This window comes from Takifugu rubripes, chromosome 9 (genome assembly GCF_901000725.2).
Source record: "Takifugu rubripes chromosome 9, fTakRub1.2, whole genome shotgun sequence".
Taxonomy (NCBI): Eukaryota; Metazoa; Chordata; class Actinopteri; order Tetraodontiformes; family Tetraodontidae; genus Takifugu; species Takifugu rubripes.
Window position 1 is genome coordinate 14,849,802 of NC_042293.1, and position 24,382 is coordinate 14,874,183.

Sequence of the window (24,382 nt, forward strand, 5' to 3'; positions counted from 1 at the left end):
CCCACCCACACACACATACACACACCCACACACACACCCACACACACCCACACCCCCACCCACACACACATACACACACCCACACACACCCCCACCCACACACACACACACGTCGTTTCTCAGGTTTTCCAGGGCAGATCCAGAGCTTTCTGCCCCCTCTCCTCAGTCTTGGCCTGAGTTCCTGCTGCAGCCCTTTATTACCTCCTTCTCACACTTACACTTGGCAATTAATTTCCCTCCCGGGGGGCAGATAGTCCAGCCCCCTCCTCCTTTACCAGAAGGCCCCAAAGCCACTGCACAGATCTGTGCACCTACAATCCCGTTTTTCCAGTGCGGCCTGTGTTCACCGCTGGCTCAGTCGTGCCGGAGCCTCAGGAATTATTGCATCACAGCAGGGTTCCCCCCACCCCCCAGGGCGAAGGCGGGCCGCCTTGCTTTCCAACCATCTCGACGCAATAGAAATATGAGCATTTTCGGGCCTCTAAGGTGTAAATGGGGAACCTCGTATGATTATATGAACATGGGCCGCTCGCCTATGAGATCATCGCTAGCGCGCCAACAGATCGTCCCTTTATCCAACAACGCCCGTTATTCCTCCCAAGATAAAGGTAAGAGATTATTCTTGAGGTAAATAGAGTTGTGACTGCGATTAAAGCTAGAGCCCAGAGAGGTGAGAGGAGGTGGCAGCTAGGGGTCGATCAGCGCATCTGTTAGCGCCGCGGTTTGATCAGCGCATCTGTGAGCGCCACGGTTCACAACCTCTTTCCTCAAAGCCCTCCTGCCCGTCCGAGACGAGCCTTTAGTGAGCGTCATGTGAGCGTCATGATGTTGCCTTTGTTCCGTTTTGGTACCGGTGAGACGTCCACTCTTGTTATTGCGTTAGAGCAGGAAAACAGGGGACAGCACTAGCTAGCTGAGGTGACGCCACTCGCAGGAGCTGGTAATTAACAGCGTAATATAATAGAATCGGATTCCTGAAGCCGGTGAGAGCAAAGGCAACAAAGGGACAATATATCAACATTTTACGTATGAATGTTTGTCTTCATTTTATAGGCGAAGACCCCACTGAGAGCACCGGTCCAGGTGTGCTGCAGGGCGGGGCGGGTTTGGGTGTTCCGAGCTTGATATCCTGCATCCCAAATAAATGATATTATAACGGAATTTTGGTTGGCATTTTCTTAAGCTTTTAGATTCCATCTTGGTGTCGAACTGAAAAGATTTGCATTGGTTAAATCATGATTTTAAACTTAAGCTGTAACCTTCTAACGGTGCAGGTCAGAAGCTCTGATGCTCCACAGCTCAGTCATTGAACCCGTCGCATCATCTTTAACCACCAGTGTTGCACAGCGGTTGCTGCGCGTTAATGCTGTGTTTGGGGATGAGCCTGCGTGGTTGGAAATGATTTTCTTTTCCAAATCAGCAGAATTGTAGATCACATTTAGCGTCACGTTTACTGACACCTACAAAAGCAACAATGAGCGACCTTTGAGGGCCGTCATGCAACCAGCAAACACGCTCCCACGCATGTCGGCCCCACCTGGGGCAAAGCTCTCTAAGAGATGGGCTTGGGTCTCACTCTCTGCTCCGGTTCATCAGCGCACGGGTCAAACGGGCCAAGCGGGCTCCCAGGTTATTTCTGCTCCCCGACAGACACTTACAGATTCAAGAGAAATCCTGTTGGACCTGGAGACCGTTCAGAGTGACATCATTCACGTGTGTGTGTGTGTGTGTGTGGGTGTGTGTGGGTGGGTGTGTGTGTGTGTGTGAACATGTAAACAGGCCATCACACACACATCAGTGGTGTGTTTCTTCTCCCTCTTCCTCCGACTGTCGTTCTCATTATTAAATGAGCTCGTATGAATCATTCATGACGGTTTGGCAGTGACGGGGGCAGGAGGGCGAATAGAACATGAGGCACACCTGTGCTTCTGCCCCCGGCGCGTTGCAGCGCCTTTCTGTGCTCGTATGGAATATCATTAAGCTGTGGTTGGTCCCGAGCCACCGCACACGCGGGTGCTCCCAGTGTCGTTGCATCGATATATAGATTTATATATGTTTAGGTTTGTGTGGGTGTGTTAACCCTGGAGATCCCCGCACGGCTCTGGGCTTGGAAGGAGCCTTTATTAAAGACGGGGTGTATCTTTGTAATTATGCTGCTAAAATAAGGGAGAAAAGTCTGTTCTGTCTGCACTAATGCCTCCAACGGAATGTGAGGAGATGCGGTGCATCGATCTGATGCTGACGCCACCTCCAGAGACGGTTCTGAGGAACGCGGAAGTACATGCTGATGCTAATGGAATAGCATTTTCCTTAGCGGCCACCGACAGCCCTGGTGGTTATAAACCAGTATAAATAGGCAATTTGAATTGGAAACTAATCTTTAGGAAAGTGTAGAACCGAGCTCTTCGGGTAACTGTCACCAGCAGCTCCATTCAGCATCAAACCGCACCAGCGAAGCCTTTGGGGCCACGACGGGCGCAGCTCCTTCAAACACGGACGTCACCCCTGCAGGATCAGCAGAGAAGAAGCAGGAGGAGCAGCTTTGGTCCCACTGATGTGGATGCTGACAGCGCGTCAGCCTCAGATCTGCTCTGATGTCCCGTCTCTCCTCTCCCCGCAGGTACGATCTGGACTGCAAGAGCGACAACCTCTCCAAGCACGTGAGTGACCCCTTTACCTGCGCTGTAGAACAATCAGTCACGCATTCATGGACGTTGGTTCCAGGACAATATCTGCCTGATTTCAGTCACATCGGTCTCCCGTGAGACCTTTGTTGCATTTGGTTGTGGTCTCGCCCCTGTTCCCACCATGAGCAGGAACAACAGTCCTCCTGCGTGTCCTTGTTCAGCCATAACTTGATTTCATGCCTCTGAGTCCTGATTTTGCAGCCACATCCTTCCCGTTCAGCTCAGGAGATCCCAGCTGCAGCAGCGCTCTGCTCCAGCTTTCTCCAGACTCCAGCGCTGGTGCGTGGTCGTTGCCGTCCCCTGGTTTATTTAGCCCCGGCCCCTGCACGCCCCGGAGCTCCTTCTGAGAGGTCTGAGCAATGCGAGCGACGCATGGATGCCTCCTGTCACAGCCGTGGATGTGTGGGATCAGAGATCTGATGGCTTCTCTGTCCACTCGCCCTCTTGTCACACAACTTCCAGCGTCTCCCCGACGGCTTCAGGGGCACCACTGCAGAAGGCTTCTTCCTCCAGTCACAACAGATGTTTTTCCGGTGCCATATGGCTTCTTTACCTTCCTCTGCTGTGGCTGCAGGGCGTGCGCGTGCACAGGCAGAGCCTATAGGAAGCACTGTTGATGTGCACCATCGGCTGCTCTACAGTTTACTCCTCCTTTCTTGCTCTGTGGATGAATTCCCCACGAGCTCAAAAGGCTCATGAGGTCCAATTTTACACAGTTTAACACACTTTTAATCAACTTTAATCACCGTCAGCCGTGTTTATTTCATCAGGGGGAGAGCAAGTGTGCACGGAACCGTTCCCCTGGAATAGGAAATAGAGATGAGATGATATTTTCCAGCTGATTCCATGGTTAATCCAGGCAGCAGTGGAATGTCAGCCGCTCTGGAGGCTGTGAAGATTGATCCAAGTTAATTACGTGGCTCCGTTCTAATCGAAGCATTGAGGATGAGGCAATAATGAAAGTGGGGGAAGTATTTCCCTCTAGTTCAGGCTGGTTTGGGGATCAATTCCCACAAAGTTAAAGCAGCGCACATTTCTTCACAGTGTTTTATCAGACCAGGCCGTTAGAACACATATTGATTTAACAAATGAACGAGTTTCCCGACATTAGCTGGTGAAGCCCCCGAAGTAAAGCGTGCATGAGCGAAGAAGGGCGAGGACCGCGTGGCCCTAACATGGGCCCCAGTAGATGCTGCTGGACTGAGTTATCTTTAGTTCTTCCTGAATATGCCCACTCAACCTGGTTGCTCCTCTTGCTGCACCACTGAGCCCCTGGGTCTGAACCATTCCAGCCACAGCAGGAGCTGGAGCTGGAGCTGGAGCTGGAGCTGGACCGGGGCCCTTCAGCGCCCTTCATCGCTGTCATGGCTTTGTTGTGAGACCGCGGTCGGGGGAGGAATTTGCTCAGCACCGGCAAAGATCTTTGGAGCAGCTTTCTGCCCGCCGGACTCAACACAACTCATCTGTCAAGTGCTTTCTCTCTCTCTCTCTCTCTCGCTCTCTCTCGCACACACACACACACTCACACACACACACACTCACACACACACTCACACACACACACGGACGGGCTCCAGTTTCACTCTTTGCCTCCAGTAAAGACTCAATAAACCCACTTTCTTGCCAGCCAAAGGCTGCTGCTCCCAAAACAGAATCCTTCCTTTTCCCCCTTCTTCAACAAGCTCTTTGGATCTTCATGTTAACTTGTTAAATGTTAAATCTTCATGTTAAATACTGACTGATTCTCTCCAAACCTGATCCACCAAACTAATTTCACACATTTTCTACACATAAATGACGGAGCAGGGTTGTGTGATTATGTTGAGTTACGTACTCCATGAACCATCATAGGAGCAGAAGGCTGATGGGCTGCCTACCCACAATGCACTTTGCCTCCCTTCCTTTAGATCCTAACTCAGTCGACTTTGCTTTCACACCACCAGAAACCTGCCCCAGGGTTCGCTTCACAAGAACTGTGTTTTTAAGAGAGTTGGAGGTCACTTGTTTGGTGTGAATCAGAATTTTAATGAGCTTTCACACCGCCCCAGAACCTCCAGAAACTGAGAATATCCAAGAAAATCAAACACTCTTTCTTTGTTCGGGCGGATTTTACATATCTGCTTTTAATTGCTATATACTGTAATACTGTATGTGGCAGAAATGTTGATTTAATTTCCATTTTTGTCAGGTCAAAACTGCATTAGCCATAAAATGTGATGCTTCTGTCTGTGAGCTTGTTTTAGCTTGTTTTTGCTTCACTGCTGTGTTTGCAGGACTTCCTGGGTCAGGCGTTCTGTACACTGGGAGAGATTGTTGGCTCCCTGGGTGGCCGCTTGGAAAAACCTTTAATGTAAGTAGTCCCCCCCCACACACACACACACTCACACACACACGCCATCGAACAAACTCTTAATTAGAGCCTTATAATTACAAGCGAAGGGGCAAATGGCTTGTATTACATGTCTCTAATCAGACAGCCACCATCATTATGTGCCATGAAATGCTGTTTGGGATCGTGTTCTGATTTGAGCTTGTGTTCCAGTCAGTGGTGTGAAACAGAAATCAGCACGTTATTAAAGCTCGTCTGCCACAGTCGATGCTGCTGGAGCTGAGATGTTGGTGAAAGCAGCAGCGTCTGCGTCGGCCAAACATCAGCAATAAACAGCAGCTCCTTAATGACGGAGCGCTGGGACGGCACCAGTGGACAGACGGGACATTTCCCCCGACGGGCTGCTGCCAGTGTTGGTTCCAGCAGCTCTATGATGAGCTGAGTTCAACTGAAGTCACAACATAACTGAAGGCATTTTCATCGGATTCCACTGGATTGTTGTCGTGTAGCGTCGCAACGTTTGGACGTGACTGACGGCTCAGAGAGGCAGGTTATCCCCAAAATACAGCCAACAGGTGCTCTAATGGTGCCTCCCAGCACAGCTCTGGGTGTGGGGGGGTTGTATCTGGACATCTGCAGGGCCTCCGGCAGCATCCGCGCGTCCTCTCCATGAGTGGTGGGAAACGTTCCTACTGAGAGCAGCTGAAAGTGAGCGTCACGCTCACCAGTAGAACCCTTTAGATTTAGCAGTAGGTCAGCGTCAGCACGGCGGCGATGCACTGATACCAGTTAAAACACCAACAAAAGTGGGTCAAAGTGAAGACAACACCGGCATAAAGTACTGGGCCACCATTAAAAGGGTGTCTAAACCCAGTCGTGCCAGTGGTATTGCTAGTCAGTGTTACTGGGTCTTACTGGGATGGTCTTTTTGCCCAGTGTGTATTTAGAGGACATAAATAAATGTCCCGACATTGTTGGAAGGGGATGTGTGTGTGTGTGTGTGTGTGTGTGTGTGTGTGTGTGTGTGTGTGTGTGTGTGTGTGTGTGTGTGTGTGTGTGTGTGTGTGCAGCAGAATCAATGAGCGGGTCCGTTGATGGGTGACAAAGGAGCTGTGATGTAAGAGTGTTACGTAATCTGCCCCATAGTCGCTCACTTACATCTGCTGGCGAGCGTGCACGTGCCCGTGCGTGAGGATACTGTACCTGCACGCTTTATTCTTACCTCTTTTTTTGGATTTCCACGGGTTTATACGCGTTTCTCTGCTCGCTCATCCAGCTGCCAGGAAACGATGAGAAGCAGCTAAAGTCATTCAGGCGAAGGTTGAAAGTAGCAACAAAGACTAAAACTCTGCAGCATTTCCACTGATCCAACAGCCAAAACAGCTTTTATCTGCTGTCTGGTGACTTAAAGAACATTTCAAAATGATTCATTTTTATATTCATGTTATATTTTTATTTTTATTCATTTTTAAGTATCAAAGCAATTAAAACTAGCCGAGGGTGAAATGACATTGTGAGTTTTAAAACACATACAGTGCTAATTTAATTACAGTGCTAATGTTTCTTATGGAAATGTTGTTTACATGTGACCAAACAAGCGTGTCCGCGGGGAATCTTCCCTCCGTTGGCCCTTTTTCTCCTTCATTTTAATATTTTCCATCCCAGCATTGTGAAATTAAAGGAACTCCAATAATAAACACACTCTGCCAATTTCCTTCCTCGAGGCTTTTTTAATCCATTTAACGTGTCGTAGCGGAGCGGAGCATTAAAGCGGAGCATCAGAACTGAACCACAGACAGCAACAGCACCGATGGTTGGGTAGCGGAGGGTCTCAGGTGGGGGGGGGGGGACCCCATCGGTGTAGCGCCAGCCTCCTCCCGGCCCTCTTGGCCATTCCTGGACAGCACTTTTCCAAGTGGAACGATTGATCAAATCTTTCCCCCTTTTCCAGCGGTATTCCAGGGAAGAAATGCGGGACCATCATAGTGAGAGCAGAAGAACTGAGCAACTGCCGGGTAAGTGGAGTAATTCACAGGCAGCTGCGGAGAATGTTGCACGTGCAGCTACTTCCTGTTCATCAAGGCCAAACACACAAAAGAACGATGGCCTGAAGGTCACAGACGCGTTTTAGCTCCCGCTTCATTTTCACTGGCCTGAGTCAACAAAAACAGAACAAGCTTCGTTATATTTTCCTCTATTCAGGTTGTTTCGCTATCGGCCGGAGCCCGAATGCATCCTGTCAGTGTTTCTGACCCGGGTTTGGCAGAAAAGAACGGCCCAGTTTCTATCATCAACGTGACACGAGCAGCTTAATTAGGAGATCAACTAATGCTGAAACGTATAATTGGTTTCAGAACTTGCAGTGACATTATGAGGTGACCCAGCCTGCGCTCGGGATGGTTCCGTTTTAATTTAAGTTCATTTCTAACTCAACTCTGTCCTGCAACGTCTTGCTGCTTCGCTTGGCGTTGCCTTGGCAACAGCCATTGCATGTCAGACTTAACGAAGGCAAATGAGGCGACTTATAGGCGACGCCTGAGTTTCCCCACCGCTCCTGTGATCAACGTCCCTGCAGAACAGATGACAGAAACTTTATTTATGGCCTGTTTTGTTTTCAGGAGTCGGTGATGCTGCAGTTCTGTGGCAACAAGCTGGATAAGAAGGACTTCTTCGGGAAATCTGATCCTTTCCTCGTCTTTTACCGCAGTAACGAAGATGGATCGTGAGTCAACCACGGCTCCTCCGTGCTGTTCGTCCTTTGCATTTTGCTGAATTAATAAGAGCAGCTGTCTCAGCTGTACGCTCATAAATATAGAATGCATGTGCTGGAGCGGCCTGGAGTGCATATAGAATGCCAGTGAGGGGTTTTTCATGCTCCAGAAAGCTGTCGTACAGAGAATATAAGATCTGGGAGGCCGTGTGCACTTACGTAATGGGTGGACGGTATATGTGACGCGTTCCCAGTCAAGGCGGAGAAGGCGAGAGGAGCCAAGATAATGGGACAGACTAGACGGGGCCAAAGGACACGAGATCAAGTTAAGTGAAAACTGTGTGTAGGGGTTACACTTCCCTTTGCCCCCCCCCAGATGCCTTGATTCAAGTTGACTGGCGTGTGTTAGTGGAGACACACACTCTGCTTTTGTGCAGCTGGGTGTTTACTGAAGCAGTCTAAATGTTCCGCCTCAGGATGGAACAGCAGCAGCAAACCGGCAACAAAGAGCCAGATTAGATGCCACAGAGGCAGAAACAGAGTGCAGGCGGGGGGGTCCACACTTGACAGGACGCCCCCGTCTACGTCTGCACAGTTCCCATCTTCAGATGCTCCGCTCGTCCTGCTGACGGAGCCCTTACGGGGGTCAAACCTCTCTTTGGGATCTGTTGACGGCGATCATTCCATTGGAAAACTGGAATCTGTGATGTTCCCTTTGACCCTCTTTCAGACTACAAATAGAAACAGCATCTTTTGCAAAGCCGCCATAAAGCGCCGTCGTCGGTGGTAACTGCTGCCTCCAGCTGGACCTTTGCGGCGAGTGTGTCATCTGTTAACACTTTTCTCCCTCCCACAGATATACCATCTGCCACAAAACGGAAGTGGTGAAGAACACTTTAGATCCCGTGTGGCAGGCTTTCAAAATCCCCGTCAGGGCGCTGTGTAACGGAGACTATGACAGGTAGGTGGAGATGAGGCCTGATTCCCTGCTGAGTGGACACGCTGGGTGGGGTGTCACCATCGATCCATAGAAACATACGTCTCACCTTAGAGTTCAATGTATTCTGGGCAGTTTCCTGACATAAACTAGCCCGAAAATGTGTGCGTTTATCGACACAGATGTGGATTCTTCCCTCAGTAAGAGTCACCGGAGCGTCAGGCTGATCTTCCCGTCTGCAGGCGCGAGGGAATAATGCCAAACTCTGCTGCTATAATATGTGATATGTGGGGGCAGAGGTCTATTGAGTGATGACCGGCCCAGGCTGGAGCCTACACAGTAGCTGCTCTCCATCAGGAGCAGGCTGATCTCTAACATCTGGACTTGCTTTTGTCTTCTCTTGCAGGAGCATTAAAGTGGAGGTGTACGACTGGGACAGAGATGGAGGGTGAGGCTGCCTTCATGCTTTTGCCTGTCAGAGTTGGATGTAGACAAATGTTGCCATGTGACCACGCTGCCTGGGCTTTGAAGGACCCTGATTTAAATGGGCTCCCTAGTAGATCTCCTTCAATGTTTCCTCATTGGAAGCGCACTGGCCACATTCCTGACCCTGAATGCACCATGAAGTGATGAGGATTGGTGGCTGCTCTCGTGCCTCCGGTTCCCCTGGAGCTCATTAGTGATTCTGTTGAAGATGCTTGCACATGTGATAAATGAGGATGAATCAAAGTTGCACGTTGGAGGATTTGTGACCCTGCAGACGGCAGCAAGTGTGACTTTGTGTCCACTTTTACAGCCACGACTTCATCGGCGAGTTCAGCACCAGCTACAGAGAAATGTCCAGAAACCAGTCGCAGTTTCACATCTATGAGGTGACGTTCCTGCACGCCGACACTGTCCCACACTGACCCCGGGCCGAGCACGCTTCGCCCTGTCATACAGGAACAAGTCACCACCTGAATATTTTAGCGGGAGTCTAAATGTTGCTTTTACCCACAAACGTGCTCGAGCGGGCGGATGAGCTTCGTTTCAGCCTGAGCTCACGTGGCAGAAACCTCCTCAAGGTCAGCGGGTTCTATGCAGCCTAACGGCGGCTGTGCTGCGTCCTCATACTTATTCAGCAGAAGTTTATTGATTCCTCAACTCATTCCATACATTATGTCCATAATTCCATTCCTGCTCCTGTGATTAGTTCCAGGATCTTTGCCCCAGTCGAGGGGCCTCATAATCCACAGCGTCTGAACCGGGTCGTCCAGAGACTGTTTCATCTTCTAATGTTCGCTGACGGCTGCGTTAGCTTCTGCTGCATTAGCTTCTGCTGCACAGAGTCTGTGAAGGTTCAGGAGTCGGGAGAGGTGCTGATCAGGCACAAACATCATCGCTCGCTGCCGATGCTGGCTGAGCAGAACCCTGTGAGAGCTGCTTTGTTCCTGCAGCCTCTCAGCGGTCGCAGCCATATTAAATCTGCTCCTCGAGGACGGGCACAGCCCGACAGGAGATGCATCCCCTTCCAGCCTGCTCACAACAAATGTTCTCTCACAGGTACTTAATCCTAAGAAGAAAGGAAAGAAGAAGAAGAAGTATCAAAACTCGGGGACGGTAGGAGCATGTGGCTGCATTTGATGGCGTGAACGTGTTCCACAGTGTTTACAGTGTTGGGACATTGATTGACAGGTCACCCTCCTGTCTTGCCTGGTGGACACGGAGCTCTCCTTCCTGGACTACATCCGAGGGGGGTAAGTTCCCCGGGCGCCAGCCTCCCAGCGTGTGAGTGGGGACTGGATGAAGGCCGGCTTTACCCCCCCGCTCTAATATCAATGACCTGCTGCTTAATTGCTGAATCATCTAACGTGATTGATGCTTCCTCGTTTCTTCTTTCTTCCTGTAGGACTCAGATTAATTTCACGGTGGCGATCGATTTCACAGCATCAAACGGTGAGTTTTAACGCCGCGCGCTTATCAGACGCATTTGTTAAGCGTGTCCGGCTGATTTGCTGGTCGACGCTCGGATGTGCGTTTGATGTGGAGCCTCTGAGTGATGGACGCAGATCTGAGAGGAGAACAAAGCAGCTGGGAGTCGCTGCGACACCCGGAACCCAATCTTGAGTTTGATGGTTTTTAATGAACTGCTCCCACAACTGCTCCCATTCCAATTTTGCCCAAACAAATTTAGCAAAACAGGTGACATGTGTCAGATATGAGCGATGTGCTCATTCCGCGCACGGAAGATTCAGCAGGTTAATATGTGCGATGTGATCCTGGAGACATCGTGGGAAATGTGCTGCGTGTCTCCGCTGTTGGAGAGAAACAGGCCGCAGCGTCGTGATCTAATGTTCTAATAACAGGAAGCTTCCTGCCAACCAGCAGAGCAGCAGAGGATTTAATCTTCTACCTGCTTTATTGTCTGTGGTGGATTTCAGAGACTTTATTGTCACTCTGGGACAGTTTACAATGTACTCGATTCATGAAGTTTTAGATTTTTGTGGTTTTCAGCCCGTAAGAGAATAAAAATGTAAAATCTTTATGAGCCACGTCAACGTTATGCTGTTAATACCAGTAGATGAAGCAGTGCATGATGGGATACGTTTCCCTCCTGTCCTGGATGTTTCTCCTCATTGTTGTGTTATTTTCTGTCTGCATGTGTGGCAGCAGTTCTTCACGCATGCGTCGAGCTGCACACTCAGCACATCACTATGATTTAGCCGCGCTGCGATATTGGCTGATCTCTGAGGCGTGGGGGCTTGGTTCTGCCTCCGGTGCCCTGGAGAAATATTTGTTTAGCTAGGACTCAGGATGTGCCTTTGCCCCCGTCCACCCACTCTTCTCCTCCTTTCATTGCGTTGTGACTCATGACCCAGCGAAAGCAGGAACGCGGATGCTGATGTGTGTTCTCACCGTTTGGGTCGCAGGCAACCCGTCCCAGCCCACCTCGCTGCATTACATGAGCCCGTATCAGATGAATGACTACGCCATGGCCCTCAGAGCCGTCGGGGAGATCATTCAGGACTATGACAGTGACAAGATGTTTCCTGCCCTGGGCTTTGGTGCCAAACTGCCCCCAGACGGACGAGTCTCGCACGAGTTTCCTCTGGTGAGGGCCCCGTTTTTGTCTTCCGCCATTGTTAGCATCACCCAGGAGCCGTGTGTGAATGTCTGTGCCGTCACTCCATAGCATCACCATTCTATCGTGTAGAACTCAGACATCTCCCGTAATCTGTCTGTTCAGCCGTCACTTCCAGATGTTGCTCTTTAGGCCTTTACAGTCGTTACAGCTGTTTCCCCGCAGGCAGCAAACATTTAGTGGCACATGTGCATCAATCTAAGCATTAAGGAGTCAGCTCTCCTCTTCAGGAAGAAACTTCCGGCCGAATCTGAACGGATCAGGCAGGGTCTCGTTTGGAGAACACGTCGGTCCGGTCGGCTCTGTGGCTTCTCAAGAGCAACCAAGCAGAGCTGCACCAGGATGGTCTCAGATAATTAGGAAGGCCCAAACATATGGTTAGCTTTAATAATGCATCCTGTGCTTTTGCTGTCTTACGCTCAGTCGGCCACACATCAATTTTAATAATGTTTGTGTGGAGGCAGAGCTGCAGTACCAGAACATTTGGCTTTAATATCTGCAGAACCTTTTTTTTGTTGAAATCTCTTCTGGTGAGAGAGGAGAGAACACTTTTCTGATTGCCTTTCAGGAAATAGGAAATGTTTCAGGTTTTTGTCTTGCAAAGCAGAGGTGTTGTCATTTCTCTAAAATATGAGCAATATGTTGGCGGGAGATTAAATTTCATGTCCTTTTCCACCCTCTGGTCTTATAATGGGTAATAATTTGTTAACATTAAGGCATTATTGATGTTTGGTTCCCAGGGCAACCGTTTTGATGTCTACAAATGTGCACGTAATCCTGTTACTCTGCAATTTTTCCTGGTTTGATAACACAGCAGCCTCTTCCCAGTAAAGCTGAAGGCGAAGTCTTTGCTCGCTTGCAGGGTCGCTCTGTTCTTATTATTCCCGCATTTGCATTTGTTGAAATGATTGTAAGTCTGAAAACTTTGTTGGAACACAAGATGAATGTGGAGGACTTCATCTGTGAAAGCATCCTTACTTAGTTTATTCCAGTCCCGTTTAGGCCCGGATGCTCGGAATCCTTTGTTTTGCATTTTTAAGCTTATTTGGTGAATGTTTCCTGTCACAGAACGGCAACCCGCAGAACCCGTACTGCAGCGGCATCGAGGGGGTGATGGAGGCGTATTACCAGAGCCTCAAGTCCGTGCGTCTCTACGGACCCACTCACTTCTCCCCTGTCATTAACCACGTCGCCAGGTTGGTCCACCACAGTCACGGCCTGAAACACGGGGGTCAAATGTCACAGAGCGACCGCGCGGTTGTCCGACCAGGCAGCAAAGGGCGGAGCGCCGGGTGCTTGTGAGAGTGAGTGACTGGACAGGTGGCAAACAGGCGAGGAATGACTCCAACGCGGCGTGCTGCCTTCAGGCGCAGCAGATCAAACGGCAGCAAAAGTCTCACTCGCCACCACTTCACAGTCCACGAATCCCCACAAACACCGTTTATTACTGACAAAATCAGGAAGATGAGACGCACCGACGCAGTTCATTTTTCATTACAGCATCAGATTTGAGGTGGAGGCGGCTGCTTTAAATATTTAAAACAAATAATAAGCACATCTGCCAGATGCTGCCAGCAGCCGCGGCACCTAGCTAATTAATATGAAGGAGCGCTGCTGTGAAGCCGCGGCTGTTTTGTAGTACAGTGTTCTCCACCCCCCCACCTGATGTTCCCTATTTTCAGATCTTGTCTCATGATCCTCTCGTCGGGCTGTAACAAGCACTTTGCCCACCTTTCATCATCGCCTTTCAAACCTCATCAGTCTCTAAGTGCTGTCCGCCCACTCGACCTGAGAATAGCTTCATTGTTCGGCGCTCACTTCTGGGAGCATCTGACTAAAACCCACAAAGACACGGATGAAAAAAAGCCACCAGGCTGTGTCACCTTCTTAAACCTAACAGTGTAGTTTAACACAGATGCCGGCACGCTGGGGGGGGGGGGGGGGGGGGGGTCGCTACAACCCTGACTGAAAGCAACGCAGCTTCTCGCAACAGCTAATGCAGGATTTACTTTTAACACGGAGTTCCTTGGTGTTTTTACCCAAATGAAACAAATCACCCCCCTCTTTTTATTTGATGGGCTGTTTTCAGCATTATCATTGCAGCCTTTTCTCTCTTTGGACCTTGATGGTGGAGTTTAATGCTAATTTTAAAGCCCTTTGGACCTGCACTGAACCAGCGCTGCACGCGAACAGAGGCTGGAAAGTGGAAATAAACCAACAGGTGTAATCACCTCTCATTTTCCCCTCATCTGAAGGTGCAAATGAATCCCTCTAAAGTAACTTCTTCTGCTCTTCTGAATAAAATCACGCTGGAGGTTCAACCAAAACGCGTCATTAAACCACTCTGTGAGGATTTTCCCGCTGGTTTTAAAGGCAACCCACCTTTTCCTTGTGTATCCAGGTACGCCTCCGCAGTGACTGACGGCTCACAGTACTTCATCCTGCTCATCATCTCAGACGGCGTCATCACGGACATGGCACAGACCAAGGAGTCCATTGTCAATGTACGCTACCAGTCTAGTTTATTTCATGTCTTTTCTCTTCAAATCTGCACAACTTTCAGGAATGTTGGTAAAAGTGCTGCAAACGCTGGCTAATAAGCAAAAGCTGGTGGGTCAGCAGCTTGTCTCCTGCTGCCCCCGTAATGTTCAGATTGTTTTATAATCAGAGTTGATGGGTGTAATAAGGTTTGCTGGTTTTGGAAACGGTCATATTCCAGAGTAATTACTAACTGGCCTGCAGTGGAGCTCTGCGCTCTCTCTTATTAGCAATTTTAGCATCTACTAATAACCACAAGAAGCTATGAAGCAGTAAAAAACCTTCATTCATCATCCATCACTGGAATTGTTGCCTCCTGTCCCAGTCGGCTAAGATTCAATAAACGAGACAGCGATAAGGCGCAGCGGTCTGACTGCAGCTCAGGGCAGAACAAGATATAAACGGAGTTATTTTTAAGCTGTCGCGCTTCGGGAGATTTAAACAAAGTTGTAGATGCATGAAATTAGAAAAGCCCGGGACGGCCCAAACCAGGATTTATGAGTCCGTCAGCAGAGGGCCGCTGGGATTGGATGAACTCCTAACAATGGCGTTGAAATACCTTATTGAGCTTCCTTTGTATGCACTGTTAGCTTCCAGTTAGTAATTCTGGGGGGGGGGGGGGGGGGGTTCAGCCTGCAGTGTCTAAGATAGCACAATGGTGGAAAGAATGTTGGCTGCTTCCTCCCCCACCTCTGATGTGCCTATTGTGGCTCCATCCACCCCACAGGCAGCATCTCTGCCCATGTCGATTATAATAGTCGGGGTCGGACCGGCAGAATTCGATGGTAAGTGTGTGCGCATGCATGCTTTTGTGCACGTGCCTGCTTATTTGTGAGCAGTAATCCTTTGCCCTCATTCTTCTTCCTATCACGCCTCCCACATGCTTCTGCCCTTGCTCGCGCATCTCCCTTCATGCTCCGCTCATTTAATTCCTCACTCCCACTGAATCTGGCAGGGACGATGAAAAAGCTCATTTATCGAGCCGCGCGGCAGCGTTCGCTTCCTCCAACGCCTGGATTTCTTACCTCTCCTGCACTCTGACGTTTACGGCCCACAAAGCGGTGCTAATGAAACAAGCTCGCTTGGCAATTAGTCCGCACGGAGTCAGTGGGATTCAGCCTCTATCGGGCGTCTGCACGCTTGCATGACTTCCCTTTGGTGCACATCGTTGGCTCACACGTATTTTGAGTGCACGTTACCCACGTGCACACTCACGCTCGGCACGCTCCGTGTACCCGCGCTGCGTTTGGCATCGCCAGCGCTCCGAGGACACGTCGGCCGTCGGCCTGCAAAGAGCTCCGGCCGCTTTAGGCGCAGCAGGAAAAGGCGTCCGGAGTCTCCAGAGGAGTCCTGACCGATGTGTTTCCCCCCCCCCCCCAGAAATGATTGAGCTGGACGGGGACGAGGAGAGGATCTCATCGCAAGGACGCTACGCAGAACGGGACATTGTCCAGGTCTGTGGGCTCAGCAGGATGTCCAGGGGAATGTGGTGATATATGATTAATGAGGGAAGATTGTGCGCTGACCTGCGCTGCTCCTCTCCTCCTTTTGCCATTTTCCTGCTGACTCACTCCTGTAAACTCTCTCCTCCTCTGTCCCTTTTCGTCCTCCGCTTGTCTCTCACTGTCTTCGCTGATATTTTGTTGGACATCTCTGGTTTCTTTCCTTTCTGGTTCCATTTCTTCTGTCCTCTGCCTTGTCCTCGCTGTGTTTGTCTTTTCTTCTTTAGCTGTCAGGCCTCTCACCTCTTCCTCTACTTCCTCTAATTCCTGCTTTTCTCTTTACAGTTTGTCCCTTTTAGAGATTACATCGATCGCCGTGGCAACCACATCCTCAGCATGGCCCGCCTGGCTAAGGAAGTACTTGCAGAGATCCCAGACCAGTTCCTGTCCTACATGAGGACCAGAGGGATCAAACCAGGCCCTCTGCCCCCTCCGTACACCCCCTGCCCCCCACCTGCCCTCCACCCCCTCCTCACCCGACGGGTAAGCAGAATCTAAAGGCTGAGGTTGCTGCTGCGGCCAGCTCGGCTGGTCCCTACTTCCTCCTCTGCTTCTTCCTCTTCCTGTTTTTCCATCGAAAGCTTCGGAGCGCCCGCTCTTTCACGTTCCACTTCCGAGGAAGCTCCAGCTGCAGCCGTGGGGGTGACGCGGCAGTTTGACCCCGGACGTGACGCTTCCACCTTTTTACGTTGGTGTATAGTTGTGGAGGTTTGGGGGGGTGGCGGTCGGAACCTGCTGAGGAAGGAGCAGGTGGGAACCCCGACCTCCTGGACAGGTCATCTGCTCCATTCCCGTCTCCGCTCTCACAACATCCTCTCGATGCATTGCTGTTTACAAAACGGGAGGTTTGGTTTCCAGGAGGAAACTTCAATGTGAAAAGATTTCATACTCGTGTTTTCAGTGTTTGGACAGCGCCGGTTGTGACTCTGTACAAAGACCATTACCGTGTTTTTATACGTATTTAATGTATATAAAGGAAGCATGTGCTTGTTTAAAGAAGCATGCACTGTCGTGTTGCACTCAGGGCTTCGTCCCTATACAACTCCTTCACCACCACCGCTGCCACCTTCCATTAAGAGCCAAGCCGTCACCCACTCCGAAGCTTCCCACGCTCCCCTACCTTCTGCTCCGTCCACCTGCCTCGGCTCAGAGGGAAGCTGTGCTCCCCGGGGGACCCCCCACCGGCCTTACTCTTTGTGTCAGAAAATATTCACCGTGGGTTCTGGATCTCCAAGCCCAGAAGACAAAAAGACATTTTCACTACCGAACCTGACTGTGTGTAACTTTCTGTTGGAAGAACATTGTAGTTGAACTGGCGACGATCAGGGACACTTGTGAACAGACGAGTCAAGAGTTTCCCCAGAATTCCCAAGATTTTCATCCGGATCAAATGTCAGAACCGTTTATTAGCGCCACGCTTCTGTCTCTCACAAGTGTCCCTAATGGTCCTGTAATAGATCCGAAGCATTTTTATGTGCGTCTCTCTACCTCTCACTGCGTTCAGTATTGCCAAAAACGCCGTTTAAAGACTCGTGTTCATCTGTGTAATTCACACTTTGACCTGTTTCCACCTGAAGTAGTTTAGCAAATGTTTACCAAGTTAGCTGGGAGTTAAAGCACTTTGTTCGTTATCAAATCAGGTGACATTTGTATTCTCAGCACACTGTGAGTACGTGCACGCTAACGGCTCGTGGTCGCAGGACCGCCTGCATTGTGGTGAACATCGAACGTATCATCGTGACTCCCAACGCTGTGGGAACATAACGAATCCTCCTGCGGGTTCGGCCAGTATGGATCTGATGGGCAGATCACCCTGGCTGATGTTCTGAGCCCCGTCTGCTACGTGGCCCGGCCTGCTGACGAGTGTCATCAATCAGATCTGAAGAACCTGCGAGCTGGGTCCAGTTCAGCTGTGACGTAGAAAGATGCTGTTTTCTGGGTCACTGTGAGACGAGCGGGCTGGACCTTCAGGAGGTCTCATCTTCAGTCTCTGCCCTCACGGGGAATCGCACTTGTCACTTTTAGTCGATGCTAAAAGTAGCCCTGCTCCTCCGCCCAGTAACGTGCACGTGAAAACAGTGTGACTTCAAACAAAGCACAAACCCGAACACAAGAAGCTGCGTCCCCTGTTTGCAGCGCCCCCCCCCCCCCCCCCCCCCCAGAACTGGTGTAAATGTGTGAAAAACTGTGTTTCTGTCTTTTATCTCTCCGTCTATCACAAACTGTCGGGACTTTTCGGGCCCTATCCACTCAAGTCATCATTCTGAGGAAGGTTTACAACCATTTTCTAGACTTTCACATCAAAAGTCCTCCATTTCTTGGCTGATGGACTCGTACGGATAAACTTGGATACATTCTGTACAAATCTGCCTTTTTTGTCAATCCTTCAATATACTGTATGTGCAATGCTGCTTCTTTACTCTTGATATGGTTGTTAAATTTTATACCGAGGCCTGTAATCATATTTAAATTATGACTAACAGGCCTTATTCATCTTTATACATGGGTTATTCATATTTAAATCATGAACGACAGGCCTGTATTTTTATAAGTGAGCAGATAATTATGTATGTTTCATCGTGTGTGTGAGGTGTTCAGAGCAGACGTGCTGGTTAATTAGGCGCCGTAGCAACGTGTCCCAGAGACGCTGTAGCATTACTGAAGAGGGTCGCTCCCTTTGGCTGAGTAGGGTCCCCCGCTGCGGGGGTGGGGGGTCCCAGGACGGCTGGAAACACTCAGCCGTCTCGGTTGTTTGGGGTTTTTTAAAGTTCATCAGCAGTTTGGACACGTTCTGGCCCCAGAAACGGCCGACAGCTCTCAGCACTCTGCGTCTGTAGCACGAGCCAATTGCACAATGTAGCACTGGTCTCAAGTCTGGAGCTGCACCGAACCCGACCAGGGACGACCCCATCAGGCAGACACATTTTATATGTATTTGTATATAAGTGTTACCTATATAATCTGGGTGTCCTGGGTAGTGGACCTTTCATTTAATCACCACAATCTCACACCCGTGTAATGTGCACGTCCAGCGTGAGGCTTCCTTAACGAGGCAGAGTTGCTCTCCCCTCCCACCTGCACATTTCAAAGCTGCTTCATGGGTAGAATTTGCTCTCCAGTCCGGCTCGGCCTGCTGAACGACAGGCCCATCCCATAATTAAGACGCTACAACAGACGGAAGACACGTTTCTGATGTGACCCTCCCTTGATCATGCCTTTCTAATGCCACCTACAGCTGGAAATCAAATGTGCTTTTCCTTCCAACACGACAAGTTTATCTCAGGAACTGAATAGCCAGAAACTCACAAACCATCAATCTGCTTATCGACTGGTTACAGGCTGGTTAAGTGATGCTGAGTGTTGCTTACTCACCTTGACCGTCCCATCACTCCTCTGATGTACGTCTGTCTGGGAGAAGAGGAGTGTTCAAGTCGCTTCAGCTTTATTTCTGCACCATCTGTCAGGACAGGACCCCCCCACCCCCCATTTTTGGCTAATTTGAGCCAGCAGGGGTCTCTAGCGATCATTAAAAATTATTACTATCCCATGGTTAGTTTTCACCTTGTAGTAAAACCCCCCCTCCAATAAAAGCTGAGCACTTCTGGTCTCTGGCTCCTTCACCATCGGACAAATCTGAGGCTTTGCTGGTATCTTGTTAAATTTTGCCGTGACTCCCACCTGAATTGTGGCAGAATGTGCTGTGTGTGTGTGTGCGTGCGTGCGTGTGTGTGTGTGTGTGTGTGTGTGTGTGTGTGTGTGTGTGTGTGTGTTTGCGCAGGATCCCAGTAGAGTTTGAGGTCTTACAGTGAAGGTTTATCAGTTGAGACGGTTTCTCCTCCGAGCGACAATCAAAGCATTTACAGTGTTGGAGACGAGGAGGTGCTAAAAAAGAGTTAAGAAGCAAAGAAAGTGGGGGGGTCTCTGTCGTGAAGTCTGCTCGCACCTCACGCGCTCGTGGCTGCACGGTGCCGCGCTGCCGTGCACGCCCACATCGTCTGCACCCCCACAGCAGAGCGTCGCTGTCTCCAGTGTCACAGTGGTTTCATGGAATGCTTTAACAAATCTCCTCTTTTGTTCTGCTGTATTTGAAAACACGCATGAAGTCTGCATGTGGAGACGTTTTCTAAGGGGAGGTGCACCAGTGGTGCTGGGGGGGGTTGTAATATAACATCTTAATGTGGTGTTTGGGACTCTTTTTGCCTTAACTTCTCACTGATTAATATTGTGAAATGCCTTCAGACGACCATTTTCTTTCTTTCCTGGTTTTGTCACGCAGCCACTTGCAGAAGTCGATCCCAGCCAGCAAACTGGGCTCTCTTCAACCACCAGTAGTCATGTGACAGGAAGTGTGGTTACGGATCTGTGTGTTAATCTGAAACAATCCTCCCTCCCAGATTAAGCTCAGACGTTTTCTATGGACCCTCCTTCGGGGTCAGGCGGCTTCTGCATGACGCTTGTTTCAACACTGGGAACCATTTTAAAAAAAGAAGCAACCAGTCTGTTTACGTTCCGCCTGTTGTTGCAGTTTGTGATATTAGCACGGGTTTGGAAGCCACAAAAGACCGATTTCAAATGACTCTTTCTGTAAGAACTAACGTCTTTCAATAAATATTCATGTACTGGACGTCTGTGTCCTTCTGCTACTTTGTTGTTGGCGCCACACTTCCACCAATCCAGCCATTCCGGCACCTGTCTGGTCCCACCACACACACACACACACACACACACACACACACACTCACCAGTCACCTTTATTTTAAAAGCTGTGTGTGTGTGATTGTGACCCAGAAGAACATAGAGACCTAATAAAATGATGTTATTACAGTCTAAGGGGGGTTCTTCTCGCTCCATTGTGCAACGCTGACGTTCTAAGTGCCGTCACATTTTATGGAAGCCTTCCTTTATTATTTAAATCCCAGAACGTCAAAAAATAAGCAAGTGGCTTCCGTGCAACAGGAAAAAGAACACGTGATGCCATCTGTCTCATAGTGTTCATCATCCAAATGTTTCTTTCTATTCCTTCATTCTGAGCGTGTGCAGCTTCCTGTCTGCTCAACTGTTCAGGTCTCTGTTTAATATGATTTCAGGAATTATTGTGTCACAGACACTCGGAAAGGCAGCGAAATTCCTGAAAATGCTGCTGGGAGGTGATCTGCTAGTCTCAGGACGTGGGAGCAGCTTTCTAGCGTGACAGCGTGCTAATTAAAGCCAGTTGAATTTTCTCTTTCTGTCCAGGGTTTGAATCAACGCTCCTTTGTCCTGTCGGTGTGTGTGTGTGTGTGTGTGTGTGTGTGTGTGTGTGTGTGTGTGTGTGTTGTTTTCTTTTTTTACTTTATGTTGACCTGTTACATTGTTATGGATGCCTCCCACTCGAATCCTGAATTAGAAGCATTAATTGGTGCTCACACACACACACACACACACACACACACAGATGCACTGTAGGTTAAAGGTGTAGTTAGTTAGATACTGTACTGGTGAAAATACAGTTACAATCAGAAGCTGCAGGACGATCGTAGGCTAAACTGCCCTGAGTGAAGTGTTAGAGCGTTTATGAGGTGTGTATCTTCAGCATCTCATTTATGTGTCATTTATGTCCCACAATAGACGTGGACATCAGGAGTCCCGTAAACACCTCTGAGGAGCTACAGCAGCATCCAGGAGGACGAGGCTTCAAACAGGGATGCTGGAGTCCTCTGGCCTGTCCTCGGGTCTGTCTCAGTCCCCTAGTTTGTCTGGTTCCTCTGGTTTGTCTGGTTTGTCCTCCAGTTTGTCGGAGTCCTCTTGGTTGTCCTCCCTTCTGAGAGCATTTCCAGGTCAGCTTTGCTCGTATTTTAGAAGTTGCTGAATATAAAATAACGTCAGACCCAAATTCTTATTGGGCTGATGTGATTTTAGACGTGCAATGATACATAAATCAGACTTTTTCTCCTTTGTTTTATCAGACACATAATGTTCTGGTTAATATGTGCACGTCCTCCTTTTTCTCACTTCTGGGACCACCTGTGCTGAGCCCTGACAATCTGGAGCAATGAAACAGGCTGGAACAAGCTCAGCAAGAATCCAATATCTCTGGAGCCGGCACGGGGGGCCACTTGTCTCCGAGCTACCGTTTCCATGGGTTTTACTTCCCTCGCTCGCCCCCATGAGTTCATCAGCTGCCTGCTGGAATAGGTAAAGCTGAGCAATGGAAGAAGGAGCAGTGTGTGAAATTTTGATGACACGCAGCCCGGAAAAAGCCCACATGCAGCGTCTGTCCGCTTGGCTCAGAGATAACAGGGATGGAGATGTCCTGGCGCGTCCAGCATCCCCTCAGGGGGCAGTATCAAACATCTCTCCTGCCATTTATAGAAGGGGATGGGGTAGTGTAGCTAAATATAACCGAATCATTTTGTTCTCACTGTTCTATTTTTACATGAGGCAGGGCTGCTGTCGTCTGTATTCTTGGACCATTACGTAATAAATAAATCTTAAGGCATGATGCTGTGGAGTCAGACCCTGGACGAAGGTTCCCTCTGTTAAAATCATTCATGGAGTTTCCCCCCCAAACGTTTTTAGACAAGACGATGATTTCTGTGAGGTGCTTTGGCAAGAAAAAAGGGAGAGACTAATGTGTCCCGGAGTCCAGTGAAACAGCCCCGAGGACAGCGTGTCAGCTCGCTGTGAGCTCGGATGGTTGACGTGCAGGGGAAGGTAAGGAGGTAGTCTTCAGGGACACACGTCATCTTCAGGATGCAGAAGTAATAACATTAAAGAGGGAGGATCAAAGGAGCGCTGTGAAATAATCACCGGGGGACAGTTCGCCTTTGCTGCCCGTCCCTCCTGTAGCCTCTGCAGGGTCTGATGTCTCCAGCTGGGTGATCATTGGTACCAGAACTGGGTGGACGGTCCCGATCGTCTGGTTTATCCCGACTCCTGCGTGACCTTTACAGCACCTCGCCACCAGGCGGCAGTAGAGCTCACGGGTCCACTTGGGTTTGTTTGCGGGACTTTAGTCCGGTCAAGGACAGACTGGGACAGCGTCCAAGGATGTGGACCTTGTTGGGTTTGTGTCCCGGCTCATTTCAGTGTTTAACCTGGGCGGGTTCAAGGACAACAGAGACGCACAGGTGAACGACTTGTCCTTGAGTCTGTCATCTGGGCGCCAGATTGGAAGCCGGAGGGATCACATGACCCGCTCACATAAGCACACATGCAAAATAAAGTCAACTACACGTGCGCAGTCGCTTTTCCTCCTCCGTCGTGCTGATGAAGAGCATCAAACATAAACACCAGTAAGACAGTTTTGGCACTTGTGAACACACATGTGCAAAATGTGATGAACGAGTGAGCGATAAATGATTAATGGGCAATTTTCTGGTGGGCCTCTGAAATATTGAGAGAGAGAGCGCACGGCCATGAAATGCAATGTAAATGGGTCTATTTATAGCTCGGCAGGAGAAGCCAGGCAGGGGCGCCTTGTTCGTATAGCTTTTAGAGGCAGAGGGTGGAAGAAAAAAGGAAGGAAACACGCAGGATGCCCACATTTGCATGTAAAACCACTTTTCATGAGCATTCATGAAACTTTCAGATGCACAAAGGAAGAATAGTAATAAATAATTTCCATGCTGGGAGATGGAAGGTCCCAGCTCAACTCCCACGTCTCTTGGAGCCTCCCAAACCGATTAAACCGCCCTCCCAGTTCCCTGTTTGGTGAAGGGAAGCAACACGTTCAGACCGAGTTAATAATTGTGGTGTGGGTTGGCAGTGTCACAGCCGCTGATGAGAACAGGCAGGCATCAGCCAGCAGCTATAAGGATGAATAACTCTGGACCAAACCCAAATCCTCCCATTCCTGTCCTCCTAGCTTCCAGGACAGAAATGTTTTTAACGCCTGACCTTCTGACCTTTCCCTGGTGATTAATATCCCAAAGCGCAGTATGTTTAATCCAAGAGTGAATAAATCAGCGAAAAGGAACATTTGAAAGATATTTTGTGCAGTTGTCATGGTGAAATGATCCTGGCTCGGCCTCCCTCTCAGGCCGGTACTTTTCAGTAATTGTTCACCTTCCTTCTCCCACAGTCCGGCGAGCTGGGACGTGGTGTCAGTAACGTAATGAGCAGACCGTCCCCCCGACCTCTGGCACAAGCCTGTCAAGGCGGAGTGGCAATAAATGGACATAAAGGTCCAGTTTAAAGTCTCTGCGTCCCCCTACTGATGAAATGATCTCAGCTGTTAAACCCCTCCCCCCACGTGTGTAAGGCCCCGCCCATCAAGAGCACCTGATCGGTTTCATATTTTGTTGGAGGGGGGGGGGGGGTCTATTCAAAAATATTGCATTGCGTTCCAGGTTTAAAACCAATAGAATACATAAATCCAAATATTTAGGATGCATATTCTCTATTTCAGCTCTTGCTCAGTGTTTTGCTCAATCATCAATTTTCCTTGTGTGAAACCGAGTCCAATCTTTCCACATCTTTGCATATCTTTGCATCCCATATTCCTCCTCAGGTTGGTGGAGTTATCGCCAGAGATATATGAGAGAAGTCCTCACCCGCAAGCTCAGAGTTCCAGTTTA

At 49.4% G+C, this 24,382-nt stretch overlaps 1 protein-coding gene across 2 annotated transcripts in view; it reads left to right on the forward strand.

Moving 5' to 3' along the window:
* LOC101065210 (copine-8-like) overlaps nt 1-17,971 on the forward strand; it is a 32,967-nt gene extending 14,996 nt beyond the window's left edge. Inside the window, exons 5-20 of one of the 2 annotated variants that reach the window (XM_029842002.1) lie at nt 2,621-2,660; nt 4,961-5,037; nt 6,968-7,031; nt 7,635-7,738; nt 8,583-8,687; nt 9,070-9,111; nt 9,460-9,535; nt 10,206-10,262; nt 10,338-10,399; nt 10,552-10,598; nt 11,573-11,754; nt 12,853-12,980; nt 14,186-14,288; nt 15,050-15,107; nt 15,703-15,776; nt 16,110-17,971. In XM_029842002.1, the coding sequence (XP_029697862.1) occupies nt 2,621-2,660; nt 4,961-5,037; nt 6,968-7,031; nt 7,635-7,738; nt 8,583-8,687; nt 9,070-9,111; nt 9,460-9,535; nt 10,206-10,262; nt 10,338-10,399; nt 10,552-10,598; nt 11,573-11,754; nt 12,853-12,980; nt 14,186-14,288; nt 15,050-15,107; nt 15,703-15,776; nt 16,110-16,322 (1,432 nt within the window). In that variant the 3' untranslated portion in view covers nt 16,323-17,971. The remainder of the gene's footprint in view (nt 1-2,620; nt 2,661-4,960; nt 5,038-6,967; nt 7,032-7,634; nt 7,739-8,582; nt 8,688-9,069; nt 9,112-9,459; nt 9,536-10,205; nt 10,263-10,337; nt 10,400-10,551; nt 10,599-11,572; nt 11,755-12,852; nt 12,981-14,185; nt 14,289-15,049; nt 15,108-15,702; nt 15,777-16,109) is intronic. The other variant, XM_029842003.1, reaches the window with a different exon arrangement.
* The last annotated feature ends 6,411 nt before the right edge of the window (nt 17,972-24,382 follow it).